This window comes from Myotis davidii, unplaced genomic scaffold (genome assembly GCF_000327345.1).
Source record: "Myotis davidii unplaced genomic scaffold, ASM32734v1 scaffold27, whole genome shotgun sequence".
NCBI classification, from domain to species: Eukaryota; Metazoa; Chordata; class Mammalia; order Chiroptera; family Vespertilionidae; genus Myotis; species Myotis davidii.
This window is the reverse complement of record NW_006297821.1, coordinates 2,035,446-2,050,612: the sequence shown is the minus strand read 5'-3', so window position 1 is coordinate 2,050,612 and position 15,167 is coordinate 2,035,446. Positions and strand designations below refer to the sequence as shown.

The following is a 15,167-nucleotide window of genomic DNA, read 5'->3' as shown; positions in this document are numbered from 1 at the left end:
TATTGTGCTGAAGTTGTATTGAAGGTAAAACAACACCATTTGGTTCACCCTTCTGTTTTCCAGCAGTTTCTACAAATGCACTTCAGCAATAACCAGGATGTACTTGCAGATAGCTCCTGATCTCGAGTCCAAAGCATGACTTAAATTTCCTGGATGAACAGTGATGTCTTTCCTCATGCTCCTACTGCTCCTTTGCAGTTCTTTCACATTCTTATGTGGCTTTCTTTTCAGGTGCCCTTAAACTTTATTCAGAGCATTCTAGCACAAACCCATCCACTCCCTCTCAGTTGTCATTGCCATTAGGTAGGTGGCAATGTGACAAAAAAAAACCAGTAGAGCATTACTGGAAAAGTGGATTTGCAAAAACCACTAATTTATCCTGAGCATAAACAGAAATGCTGTATTAATTCAAAAACCTAAATCAGTAATACCATACATCTCCAGGTGAAGTAAAATAGATTTTGAAGAACATATAGGAAGTATCTGAGTAGGAAGTCCTCATGGCAATAATTTGCTCACTTAAGAACACTGACAAAATGCTGTCCCTGACCAAACAACAGAGGGAGATTAGGATGCAACTGAGGCACCTGTCTTAGTGATTCGGGCTATGGAAGCCACAAAGTCAAATTTGATGCTACAGCTCAGTGGTTCCTAAATTTGCCTAATCGTGAGTCAGTAGGGGCGCTTTTTAAAAATCCAGATTCCCAGGGCCCCCAGGAAGATTCTGATTCAGTAAGTTTGAGATAGGGGCCTACGCGTTTATGTTTTTAAATCAGCAGACGATTCTTATGACCAGATAAGTTTGGGAAAGTATTTAACGGACTCTTACAGATTTTAGAACCACTTATGTAACAGTATACATTTTTTTTTAAAAAAAATATTTTTATTGATTTCCAAGATAGAGAGGGAGTAAGAGATAGAAACATCAATGAGAGAGAATCATTGATTGTTTGCCTCCGGCAGGCCACACACTGGGGATTGAGCATGAAACCCTGGCATGTGACTGGAAATCCAAGTGTTCATAGGTCAATGCTCAACCACTGAGCCTCGCCAGCTGGGCAACACTATAAATTTTTATCTTGACCCCTCTGTAGCTATGTAGTCTAACCAAAATATCTAAAACCTTTTTCTACTTTAAATTATTCCTCTAAAACAATTCACTCTCCCTAGACAGCCTGGCTCTCAAGTGGAAAAGCAAACACTTCACATAATATTCTCAAGAGCTTTAGAATATATCTGCCCTAAAAGTGAGATAATTTAATTCTGGATGTCCTAAAAGCATGTTTAAGTTATGTCTCGCAAATTTTAATTAGTTCTGGAATAAGGAGTCTTGGAGTCAACAGACTTGGGTTCAAATCCTGTTACTTATTAGCTATAAAACATGAATCTATGTGCAATTTTACAGTTCTCCCAACACATAATTGCCCACACCTCCAAATTGTAAAGGAAGGAAACTCTCCAAAGAGCCAAGAATTATTAAACAGATCACACAGCGTGGACATCAGAGGTATAAACTATGCACTCTCCTATCAGAAATAATGAAGTAAAACAGTAGACCTTGGTCCTGTTGGTAACCCACTTTAGACTGAATCCTGTGGAAAGCTGTGCTCAGGAAGTCAATCACCCTCACTGCCAGAGATGACGTTGTGCCCTGTGCCTGGCTGTTCAGGACCCTCTATAAGACATGCCCTGCCCTGGTCAATGGTTAAAGAGCAGATGGACTGCACGTTGACTATCTTGCTTTTCCAGTGGGGCTTTCATCTACAGGCGTTTCTGGGATCAGCAACCCTGTCACCCTGTATCTTTTCAGCACCTGTCAATTATTTAGACAAAGAATGGCCATACCTGTTACCTCCCCATCCCTACCCAACACAAACCTTGGAGGGCTGAATCTTTGGTGATTGGGCAGTCCCATCTCCAGCAGCTATGACCTGTTTTTGAGGGGACACAGCTATCATGTGACCCCCTTTCACAGTCACATACTGGGGGAGTGGTGACTGGCTGGCAGCTCCAGTTGTGGGCACGTGAGAGGCGTCGCCAGGTTCCTGTTTGATGATTACCTTGCAACAAATATGATAACGATACTGAATAAACATCCCAAGAAAAGCGCTACTAATATCTGAATCTATTCTGTTCACAGGAATGAATAAATTAATGAAGCCTGGTCTGTAAAGAATGGCTCCACCAGAAGAGTAAAGCCACGGCTTAAAGGTAGCCCATAACAGCTACTAAAGGGACAAAGCAGGATCTGGATTTGATCCTGTGTATCTGCAAACTCAAACTACTCGTTTTAGATACTGGCACACTGGCAGCAGAGAGAAACACACTGTGCTCTCTGAAGTTGCCATCTACCTGGGCTCCAAGGGCTGCTCTGTGGACACCACTGAATAAACAGAAGCATGTCTCCAAAATAGGATCTGGCCTCAGGGCTGAGGCAGATTAAAAAGTTACATGTTGTGAGGTAGTGTCAACCAACTCCAACATGCCGCAAAAAAGACTATGTAAGACCATACTGACTTGGAGGATGATCCCTGAAAAAAATACTCACTTTTGTGAAAGCTCCAAGTCCTCCAGTTATAGGTTTGGGGCTTTGAACCTTAGGGTGACTCCCAATTGGGCAAAGAGGCGGCATAGATGCAAACAAAGAATCCTCCTGCTGTGAATGTAAAAATACGTATTTTACAATTAAGATAAAACAAGTGACTTTAGATACTTTATAGTCATATTTAATACAAATCTGTAACATTCTCTAGCACGATAAACAACCAAAAACCAAACCAAAACAAAAAGCCCAAAACTCTTTGGGGTCTTCTAAGCCTCAACACCTGCATTTTAATATTATTTTAGAAACCACATGCGCCTGGCCAGTGTGGCTCAGTGGTTGAGCATTGACCTATAAACCAGGAGGTCACGGTTCGAATCCCGGTCAGGGCACATGCCCGGGTTGAGGGCTCAATCCCCAGTGAGGGGCATGCAGGAGACAGCCGATCAATGATACCCTCTCATCACTGATGTTTCTCTCTCTTTCTCCCTCTCCCTTCCTCTCTGAAATCAATAAAAATATATTTAAAAAGGAAACCAAATGCAAAGCAAGGCTAGTAACTTGGCAGGAAGCTATTCATTTGTGCCCCACTGTATACTAGAAGATGCCTATCATACTACCTCTCAGATTTGGTCAACTCACTGGATTTTGGGTCTAGTCTCCTGCCAAATGGTAAGCTAGTAAAGGACAGGCGCTACGTTTTGTTTCTTTTCTCTCCCTAGAGCCTAGGCACTAAATAAATGAATGAAACAGCAGTCAGTGCTTCAGCATATCCTTTTTATAATACTCACAACTTGACTTGTTGTCTGTACTCAGAATAAATACCCAGGACATGGAAATTTTTCAATAAACATTTAAAGAACAAAACAACAAAAAGAACTTGAACAAATGGCAACTGTAAAGACAGCAAAAGTCAACATTTAAAATACTGTCATTTGTCTCCAATTCTCAAACGCAAAATGCAAACCTCAGAGTCAATTTGTCATAAATAAATGTTAGGGGCAAGAAACAAAATTATTACAATTCAGGCATTCGTATAAACACAGTGCTTACACATTACACTGAATTTAGAGAAAAACCTTGCCCTGGACCAGGAAAAAATTCAATATCATCACCATTAAATTCTTACACTTAATCATGTAAGAGATGATCTTTGAATTCTTGGCAATTCTCACAGGAGTTTATACCTCAAAAACTCTAGCCTTAAGACAGTCATGACAATGACAAATAAGTTGAATAATTAACCGAACAGCAAGAATTGTCTTTGCCAAACAGTGAACAGATAGCTAGCACTTTGATCTGAATAAGTCAGACAATATTTGGAATTCCAAATTTCAAAGGACTTATTCCCTAAAAAATAAAAGAATAAATTTTGGAAAGAGGAATTATTTTCAAGTAATTAAATGGCTGACATGTGGAAAAGAAAATATATTTACTTCTTGCTGGTGCATATATAGGAAAAACGGATGTTTTGCCAGATGAATATTTTTAGAAGGAAAAATTTATAACAAAGCTGCCCCCTTCCACCCAAAAAATAGGCTGCCTCACCATAGTAAGTTTTCAAATAGATACTGGGTTACCAATTGACAGAAGTGTTGAGAAACATTTTCTACACAAGAAAAAGATCAAGGAAAGGTACAGAAGTCTGGAGTAAGATGATCTTCAAGATACTTATTAGCCTGAAGGTTTTACTTTATGAAGTTTGCAATATCAACTAACAAATTACTGTTGAACTCAAACACACTATCTTTAAAACTAGCAAAGTGCAATAATGTAACAGAAGGTTACCTTGACAGTAGATGTTACAAAACTACTTCCATGAATTTTAGGAATAGGGGAACCTGTTCCTTGGGAGGCTTGAGAGGCAGTAGAGAGCTTGTTCGTAGGACTTCCTGTAAGCAAGGCAGATTTAAAAGTTAAGTATAAACAAAATAAAATTTGCGAAATGGAACTTTAAAGCATTTTCCACCACTCTTCCCTTTTCCTCACTATTTAGTTTTCATCTTTAAGGGTTGAAAACCTACAACCTTGAAACTGTTACAGAAGAAACACTTAAGGATTCATCCTACAAAGGTGACCACTTCACCAATCTGAAAAGGGACAAGAAGCTTGTAAGAATGTGTACAATAAGTAAAGTAGTTTTACTGTATAAAAAGATACTATAACATAATGGAATTGGTTATTTAATGAGCCAAAATGTATACATTCAAGTGAATGCGAGCTCCTTCAAAGTAGTTTCACTAGAAAGAATACCTATTTGAACATTATTGGCAGGATTTTATACTCCATCTGTACAACTGACATTAGCCTCTGATAAAAATCACTTACATTATCTACAGTCAAAAATAAGTCAAGCCCGGCTGACACAGCTCAGTGGTTGAGCATCAACCTATGAACCAGGAGGTCACAGTTTGATTCCCGGTCAGGGCACATGCTTGGCTCGTGGGCTGGATCCCCAGTGTGAGGTGTGTGGGAAGCAGCCAATCAATGATTCTCATCACTGATGTTTCTCTCTCTCCTTCCTTCCTCTCTGAAATCAATAAAAATATATTAAAAAAAAAAAAAAAAAGTCAAGACCCCAAATGGTATTTGGTCACTTACCCATTTACCAAACTTGTCTGCAAAGACATTTGGCTGACTGCTAAAACTAAGTATCCTCAGAGCACACCTACTTGGCATCCCTAAGTATATTCAAAAGGCTCTCAGGTAATTTCTGAAAGTAGCATTTTTTTAAAGGAGTTCCACAATTACAATCACTGTTAAAGGAACCAACTTTTTCAAAAACCTACCTGAAACGGCCCAACACACATGGGGAAGAAAGGTTTCATTACCTTACAATCATCTCTCTTATTTCATTTCTCTTTTTACCATTTCTCTTAATTAGGAATGAAAAACTACAGGAATGTTTACACTTAGGAGCATGTGTTTAAATATTCTATTTATTACCTTCAATTAAACTAATGTTAGTGAAAGTACTTAAAAAAAACCTGAAGAGCAGTCTGTAGTTATATAAGATAATGATGACAAACATGGTGAATCCAAATCTGTCTTATTCTTCCTATTAGTGTTTTCTTTTTAAAATGGTAGGGTACAATTTTCCTCCCAGATGCAAAATTTATCTTATTCACAGAAAAGTAAAGATGACTTTTTTATTTGACTGGGTGAAATACATATTGCTCACAAAGTTATTCTTGAACTAAAGCTTAATTTAGAAATAATCACATTGCTTGCAGGCTCAAAAAGAATGTAATCAATAATGAAATATATTCAACTCTCTCTTTTTAAATTAATTACTGCTCACTTTTAATCTTTAGAAACTAAAGAGAAAATGTAAGTCAATTCTTAAAAATACAACTTTTGCCTGGTTGGCGTGGCTCAGTGATTGAGCATTGACCTAGGAACCAGGAAGTCACGGTTTGATTCCTGGTCAGGGCACATGCCCACAATGAGGGCTCGATCCCCAGTGGGGGTTGTGCAGAAGTCAGCCGATCAATGATTCTCTCTCATCATTGATGTTTCTCTCCCTCTCCCTTCCTCTCTCTGAAATCAATAAAGATACATATTTTTAAAAATACAACTTTTACAAAAAGAGTAAATCTTCCTCAGAAAACCAACACTAGTGTTACTCTTATATATTCCCTCCTGTTTATGGATGGAGATTTCATTTTCCCATTATATGGCTACTAAGTGACACTAGGATTTCATCTTTAAAAAAGATCAAATCTTTTGGATCGCATACATATTGATCAAACACACACCTGTAGTGGGAGTGGTGGCTCCAATAACCTGCCCTGGCTTGTCCATGATAACATAAGGGTTACTAATAACAGAGCTGGCAGTGCCTTGCTTCACATGGACTGGAGTGGAAGTTGGGGTTCGAGGCAATGGTGATGGACTTGGCGTTGATATGGGGGAACCTTTATTAATTAAAAAGAGAAAAAAATAAACTAAACAAAATAGATATATTCAACCCATCTAAGAAGATGCTGGAAGATAATGAAAGAAGGGCAGGGCTGCCAGGACAAAGGTGACAAATTGGGAAAAGTGAATGAGACTGTCGATTTCAGGGACTGAGCAGCAGCAGGAGCAGTGGCCTCGGCCTAGCTAAGGCCAGGGACTAGTGTGTTTCACTCTCTTCAGCCTTATCTGGTGACCAGCAGCATTAGCATCTGCATCATCTGGGAGCTTGTTAGAAACGGATTCTGAGGTCCTACCCAGACATACCAAATATAAATCTGTATTTTAACAAGTTCCCCTGTAGGCACATTAAAGTTCAAAAAGCAGTGCTTTACATAACAGTGTGAAACTGTTGAATCACTAGACAATAAATCTCTTAACAACTTAGGCAGGTTGTATTTGAAGAAGCTAAAATTAGGGAGGAAATTTGTAAGCGATAAATTGGATTTAGGAACCAGGAGTCTTGAGTTGGGATTAATTTCCAATAGGAAAATAAGAAACTCACCCACTCAAAACAGAAGTCTCTGTCAATACTATGTCACAGCCACAACCCAGAGGGATTCATGTTCCCACAGAATATGCTCTAAAGGTACCAATGTGCCATTAAACATCCTCTACTGTCTTCTAGTGATCGAATTTGTCATCCCTCAATTTCTCTAAACTTCAAACCAATTTATACATTCAACATCTACCTCTGAAGCAGCAAGTTCCAAAGTGCTTCTAATTGGTAGATAAAATTTACATTCTTTACTTCTCATAAACTTCAAAGACTTGGATCATATTACTGCTTAGTTTCTGTTTTTAACAACAAAGGCTCCCTCCTTCCCCTTCATTTAAGTATTATATAGAAACCTCCCAGTGCCTAAATACTTTTACTGACTCTCTTTCAGTCTTTCCTGAGGTGGTTTGGCCAAAAACATAAAGTATAGTCCTACTAAAAGTTTACCTAATATAAATGTGAAATTGTTGTAAGGCAATGGAAATTCAACCTTCCTGATAATAATTGAAATGAGTAATTTCTCTCATGTGGTTAGAGTATAAAAGATATTTCAACTCCAAACTAAAAGGCCTCTACACTTATTCTATTACTAGTTGCTCTGGTTTCCAAATATAATCACAAACCATAATTCCTACTTTAAGTTCAACCACAATCCTACCAAACATTTTACCTGTGCTGATTCTAGATGAAAATTTGATCTCTCTGAATTTCATTTCTTGCTTCATTCAAAAATTGTTTCCACATAGATGACTTTTGTTTTTGCTTCCTGACACCTTTGTTCTACTAATCAAAAGTGATTAGCTCACTTGTTAAATAAACAAAAACCTTGCTTAGAACTAAAAAAAATTATTTTAAACCATAGTATTTTGTTTTATCATTCCAATAACTTCACACACATCAACTTCGCACACATCCTCTGTATACCTGAGACGATCTTGCAGCTCATGGTGATGGGTTGGAAGGATTTCCCAGGTGACTCGGGATTAGGAACCTGGCTCTGTGGCACAATTTTGCAGCTTGATGCTATTGGCTGAAAAGCTGAATTGCCATGAGAACAAAACATAACTTTCTGGGATGTTGTCATTTTGGTAGGTGTTCGTTCCAATGAAGATGGCAAAGAATAAAATGTAGTATGCCTCTCAGTTTCAGTATTGGCTGGTAATCCTGCTTGAAATGAAACAGACAAATGATTAAGTCGTTAATATCTTTGCAATAATATCTTACCACTGTGGAAAAAGAATGAAACAATAAAAATCCCTTATCATTTCAACAACCATTTAAGCCATTTACTAGTAGTACAGTAAAACAATCCACAGTATTTATTATCCCTTTATACATTTTTGGGTGAAGTGTGTTAAAAAATAAATTTCAGCCCTAGCTGGTTTGGCTCAGTGGATAGAGCATCAGCCTGTGGACTGGAGGGTCCTGGGTTTGATTCCATTCAAGGGAAATAAAATAAAATAAAAATAAGTAAGTAAATTTCAACTGAATACATTTAAAAAAATACTTTTTATTGATTTCAGAGAGGAAGGGAGAGGAAGAGAGATATAGAAACATCAGTGATGAGAGAGAAGCATTGATTGGCCATCTCCTGCATGCCCCCTATGGCAGTGGTTGGCAAACTCATTAGTCAAAAGAGCCAAATATCAACAGTACAACGATTGAGATTTATTTTGAGAGCCAAATTTTTTAAACTTAAACTATATAGGTAGGTACATTGTTATTAACTCAATTAGGGTCATTCGATTCCGGTCAAGGGCGTGTGCCTTGGTTGCGGGCACATCCCCAGTGGGAGATGTGCAGGAGGCAGCTGATCGATGTTTCTAGCTATCTCTCTCCCTTCCTCTCTGTAAGAAATCAATAAAATATATTTTTTTAAAAAAGATTCATTTCTGGAAGAGGCTGAAATTATAAGTTTGAATTCGGTGATGTGAGCTTGGCATAGGTGACCACATTTGGAGCTTGTTGTCTTGTTTTTTAACAAATGTGAATATGCCTAGAATCATATTTTGTTAAAAAGTTTAAAAAATTAGAAAACATATTAACTATAAACAGTATATATAAGTTTATTTTGTTCTATTTTTTTTTACAAATTGAAACCTGTTTAAATTAGAGGAGGAAAAACTCAAAAGGATTCACTTAATCTAATGATGTCCTGTCTTCTTAAATGCCCATAAAGAAGATGTAATTGAAATTTAAAGAGGAACAAAAGAATGAAAATATTAACATCATATTAAAATGCAGGCTAAGAGACAAACTAATACCATTTAGAGTCAATTTTATTTCTTGTACATAAGTTATATAAGTGAATACTTAATACTTAAACATTTATTGACGATGAGTCTTTTATTTTAAATAAGATTAGATATTTATTATTTAAGTTTCTTGTTCACATAATTGGGAACCAGACCAGAATTACGAGAAACTATAATCATCAAGGAATAAAAATTTAATGGTTTTTAACTCAGAAAAAAATACAATTTTCTTCCATCTGAAGAACTAACAAAATTCAATATATTTCTGTATTTACTACATATAATCATAAAATGGCTTAAAATACATGGTATTTTAATTAATATCTACTACATGCAAGAATTGTAACTCAATGAATTAGTTGCAATTTAATAAAAGGGATTGAGTGCAACGACAGGCTGGAAAGAAACATTAAGATCTATGCTCCATGAGAAATCATGGACATGGACAACAGTGTGGTGACTGCAGTGGGTAAGGGGGTGGGGGGAGAGGAGGAGGTGGAAGAGGGCATAGAAGGAATAAGCGGTGATGGGAAAAATTAAATTAAAAAATATATATCTATGCTCCATGATATTGATGCTGGACACAATCACATCACAGGGCTGTTCTAGGATGGCTATTTATAGTTTCCCCTTGTTGAGCCAATGAGAAGTAGTTTTTCCATTAATGAAAAAGACTGATGCAATTCAAAAATGCAACTTTATTTATCTGCTTGATTTTAATTATGATAAGAGTTTCCTAAGTTGGACTGAAAAGCCTTAAGGTAAAAACAGGGAAATTATCTTTGTCATACTTTTAATGCCTATCTTTTCTCTAATATGGTTGTTAAAATACTCACATTCTCCTCCAGTGAGACACATCTACAAACCCAAACTAGAGCAGAAATTCAGCTTTATGATACGCCCCAACCTCATGAATTTCGTTCGACAAGCCTTACTTTTCTCTGAGTTACCTGTCGTTAAAGGAAGTCTCAAGAGATAAAAGCATTTAACAGAGAAAATGGTTTTATAAAGTTTGTGCTATAAAATTCAACATTGATACTGCAAAATCAGAACTAATGCTTTGTTAGGGAATCATCCAGTTACAGGAAATGTTAATGAATTCATTTACTTGGTGAGGAGGAGGAGGCAGGGTCACCTTATTTATCATCAGTGTATCTTACAGTAGAAGAGGTTTTGTTTCTCCCTGTTCAGCTATAATTGAGACTGTGTTCAAGTCCCTTTCCCTAATACACATATAAGTTTATTATTTGATTTTTCCAATTCAGTTATTACTTTGATGTTTTGTTCTATTTTATCATGTGGGAAGAATGGTATCTATTCCTTAATAAACAATTTGTCATACTTAAAGTTAAGATTTGTGGCCCTAACTGGTTTGTCTCAGTAGATAGAGCGTCAGCCTGCAGACTAAAGGGTCCCAGGTACGATTCCAGCCAAGGGCACATGCCTGGGTTACGGGCGCGATTCCCAGTAGGGGGTGTGCAGGAGGCAGCCAATCAATGATTCTCTCTCATCATTGATGTTTCTCTCTCTCCCTCTCCCTTCCTCTCTAAAATCAATAAAAAAAAAAATTTGTGGCATGGTCTAGTTTGCAACACTGATTTATTTAAGTATGTCCTACAGAGAAACATAGAGCTTTCTGTTGATTCTACGAAAATAGCAATATAACCATAAAAATAAAGTAATTTCATTTTAAAAATTTAATGCTTTTTAGTGAGTTTTGTATTCTACAAAATGTTAGTAGAACTTAATGAAAGATATTTTCTGAGAAGAGTAATAAGCATTTTGGGATTTTTATAATAGTACTGGGTAGAGGCAACATGCCTACTTATGGAAAATTTCCTTTTTCTCAGTCTCTGAAGGCAGCAGCTCACTATCATATTATGTAAATGAGAAAAATAAATGCCCCAGGATGACTCCTCCATATAAGGAAAAATACATGAATTTATAAGAAAAAATATATTACCTTTCTCCACGGAGGTATCAGGTACTGCCTCATGTGACTGCTTTATTGGTGAGGAAGCTTTCACTGGGGCTGGAATGGTCAAAGGCAAAGACGGTGGGGCATCAGAAATGTCTGACTCGGAGGACTGAGGGTAAATGGAGTCTTCTCCAAGAGAATGCCGGTGGAGCTCAACATCCACTACCTACAAAATCGGGCAATAATTGGGCTCATGAATTCATCATCAGTGTCCCAGAAAGCCCCAAACCTTTTAAGATCATGGTACTCTGAGAGATGTGACAAATGATTTCTAATCATACTTTAAAGGCAATTTCCATCTCAAGAACTGAAGAATTTTATCCCAGAATATAACCTATTCTGGTTTAATAGATAATTAGTAATACTAATCATAAAACTGAGGTCTTTCCATTTGTTGTTTCAATGCCTTAGAACACTCTTCCTCCAAATCTTCGCATGTCTGCCTTCTTCTCACCATTAGGTCTCAATCCAATGTCGTCTTCTCAGGCCTCCCTAACCAACCTAGCTAAAGCAACTCTCTTGTCCCCCGGCTACTCTCTTTATTGCACTTATTTGTAAATTACACCTCATCTGTTTTTATGCTTACTGTATACCATCTGCCAGTTCTCAACACAACCAAGAATACTTGAGAACAATAGCTATCTTGTGCAGAAATCTGTAACCCCACTACCTACACCGGTGCCTCGCATATACTGTGCTCAAAAAATATCTTCTAATATAACACAAACTATAAATAGCTAATTATAATTGTAATGACTACTGCTGATATATCATAAATTCCAAAAAAAGGTGGGGGGAGGTGGTAAGAAGAAAAAAGTGAAGTTGGTGTCTCATACTTCCAGATTTCAAAACTTATATAATTAGAAAGCTATATTAATTAAAACAGTGTAGTACTGGCATAAAGACAGAAATAGACCATTGGAACAGAATACACCCTCACATGTATGGTCAAATTATTTTTGACAAGGATGCCAAGACCATTCAATGTGAAAAGGACAGTCTTCCACAAAATGGTGCTGAGAAAATTAGATACCCACATGCATTAGAATGAACGTGGATCTTTACCTTACACCATATACAAAAATTAATTCAAAATGGATCAAAGACCTAAAACAATAAAAATCTCAGGAGAAAACATAGGGGCAAAGCTTCGTGACACTGGCTTTGACAATGATTTCTTGGATATAACACAAAAAAACATGTAACAAAAGAAAAAAACATAAATTGAACTATGTCAAAACTAAAAACTTTTGTGCATCAAAGGACATAATCAAGAATGAAAAATTAAAAAAAAAGAGAATGTAAAGATCACCCACACAATGGGAGAAAATATTTATATTTTATATATCTAACAAAAGACTAATACCAAGAATATAGAGAGAACTCCTAAAATTCAACAACAAAAAACCAAACAACCCAATTCAAAAATGGGTAAAGGATTTGAAGACATTTCTCAAAAGAAGATAAACAATAGGCCAATAAACACATGAAAGGATGCTCAACATTAATTACCATTAGGGAAATATAAACCAAACCCACAATGAAATACCTGGTTACTACAAAAAAGACATAAAACAACAAGTGCTGGAGAATTGGAATCCTTATGCACTGTTGGTAGAAATATAAAATGGTACTGCTGTTATGGAAAACAGTATGGCAGGCCCTCAAAAAATTAAAAAAAGAATGACAGTATCATCCAGCAATCTGACTGCTGGGTATCTATCCAAAAGAATTAAAAGCAGGGACTGGAACAAACAGACCCACGTTCTTAGCATTCACAATAGCCAAAAGATGTAAGCAACTCAAGTGTTCACGGATAGATAAATGGATAAACACAATGTAGTGTATACATATAATGAAACATTATTCAGCCTTTTCGGGAAGGAAGTTTGGACACATCTACAATGTGGATAAATCTTGAAAACATTATGCTAAGTGAAACATGCCAGTTACAAAAAAAAACAACACTGTACGATACCACTTATATTGCATCTAGTGTAGTCAAATTCAGAGAGAGAGAAAGTAGAAGGGTGAGTGCCAGGAGCTAGAGGCAGAGGAGAATAGAGAATTATTGTAAATTGTTACAGTTTCAGTTTTCCAAAAGGGTGATAGCAATCACTGCACAAAATGTGAGTATATGTAATAATACTTAAATGTATACTTAAAAATAGTAAATTTTATGTGTATTTTTTTCACACTAAAAAATAAATAAATGAGGGGGATATAAAATTTTTCTAAATTTAGCACTCATTTTTTTCTAACTAAAATGAAGATCAATTTTCAGTCTTTTTGTTCCCAAATAATGCTATAGGGGAAAAAAACCTACCGTCTCTGCTCCAAGAGTCTGCAAGCCAGTGTAAGTTCTATCCAGCTATTTAAAGACAAAAGGAAGAGTTAGGTTTCACAAGCTTACTTATAAATATACTAGAGGCCCGTTGCAGAAAGATTCCTGCAAGAATAGGGCTTCCTGAGACTGCAGAGAAGCAGAGAAGGGAGCAAAGTCCACCACGGCGGGGGTCACTCCCTTCTCTGCTGCCTCGCTCCCTCCCTTCACCGCTTAACCTCGGCTCCCTCCCTTCTCTGCCACCTGGGCTCTCTCCCTTCTCCACCGCTTTGCTCCCTCACCGGGTCATGGGTCCAAGGCCCAGGTACCGCAGGCAGCCTCGTGCACTGCCGGCCCCACCTAGCCGGGAGGGGTCTGGGGCCCGGGTCCTGCGGGCAGCGTCATACACTGCCAGCCCTGCCTGCAGTATGCAAATTAGCCGCCATCTTTGTTGGCAGTTAATTTGCATATCATGTCGATTAGCCAATGGGAGGCGTAGTGAAGGTACGGTCAATTACCATGTTTGTCTATTATTAGATAGGATTGCTTTATGTTTTAATATATAATCTTATATATTATGTTAAGTACTACTTTTTCATAATATAAATTCATCACTTCAACAAAAACCCTCTTAACATTGTGGGGAAGAATTGAGCAAAATTAATATAAACAACCTCAGACATACATGTAGTAATTATACTTTTAATATAAAGTATACACTTCTAACAACCCATTCTAAGGACAATCCAAACATGGAGGACATTTTACAAAAAAAAAGATGTTTACTGCAGCATTATCTATAATCACAAAAAATAAAAGCAATATAGGTTTCTCAGACAGGAATACCATAATAGTTCTCTTAGTTTGGGAAGTCTAATCTGATGGTGGTGTGCAGAATGAAGACAGATTAGAATTAAAGAAGCTACTCAGGAAACAATAAAAGGGTAGAATATAAGAAAGATTATGAAGAATAATGGTCTGCCACTAAATGAATATTTAGAACAAAAATGGAAGAAGCAAAGATGGCTTTGGGGGTTGACATAGAAATGACAGGAAAAACGATACTCTAGTACAAATAAAAACCACATGGTCACAATACAGGTGTTTAAGGTTTCAAGGCCAATCTATAAAAATAAAAGGGTAATACACTAATTAGACCGGACATCCTTCTGGACATCCTCCCAGACATCCTTCCAGATGAAGCTGGGGCTGGAGGGAAGCCACTCGGGTCCCAGGTGCCTGCTGGCAGCGCTGGAGCCAGAGGGAAGCCGCCTGGGTCCCAGGTGCTAGAGCAAAGCCAGTGCCGGAAGCCGGGGGAAGGAAGGCCTACTCTTGCACGAATTTTCGTGCATCAGGCCTCCAGTTGATATATAATATGTAGTAAAATTAAGTTTTCAAAAAACTTGACAAGTAATGCTTTAAGTACCTCATTTTAAAATACTGTGCCTCAACCTTTCACCAGGAATTCTAAGTGATATGGAGAATACAATATGCAAAACTATGCAAACAACTTCCTTAATCATTGGGATAAGGGCTGGGCCCAGTGCTATAAAATGGTATATGTGATGTTTAAAGATAAAAAGAAAGCGAAACTAATTTAGATCTTCTAAGAA

The 15,167-nt window shown here is 37.2% G+C and overlaps 1 protein-coding gene across 1 annotated transcript in view; it reads right to left on the bottom strand.

Annotated features, from left to right (window-relative positions):
* Positions 1–15,167, bottom strand: part of LOC102773475 (YEATS domain-containing protein 2) — a 57,342-nt gene that overhangs the window by 38,560 nt on the left and 3,615 nt on the right. The window contains exons 3-9 of the mRNA XM_006773651.2: positions 13,558–13,602; positions 11,217–11,397; positions 7,923–8,162; positions 6,301–6,459; positions 4,331–4,434; positions 2,549–2,656; positions 1,878–2,060 (exon numbers count right to left, since the gene is read on the bottom strand). Of these exons, the coding sequence (XP_006773714.1) occupies positions 1,878–2,060; positions 2,549–2,656; positions 4,331–4,434; positions 6,301–6,459; positions 7,923–8,162; positions 11,217–11,397; positions 13,558–13,602 (1,020 nt within the window). The remainder of the gene's footprint in view (positions 1–1,877; positions 2,061–2,548; positions 2,657–4,330; positions 4,435–6,300; positions 6,460–7,922; positions 8,163–11,216; positions 11,398–13,557; positions 13,603–15,167) is intronic.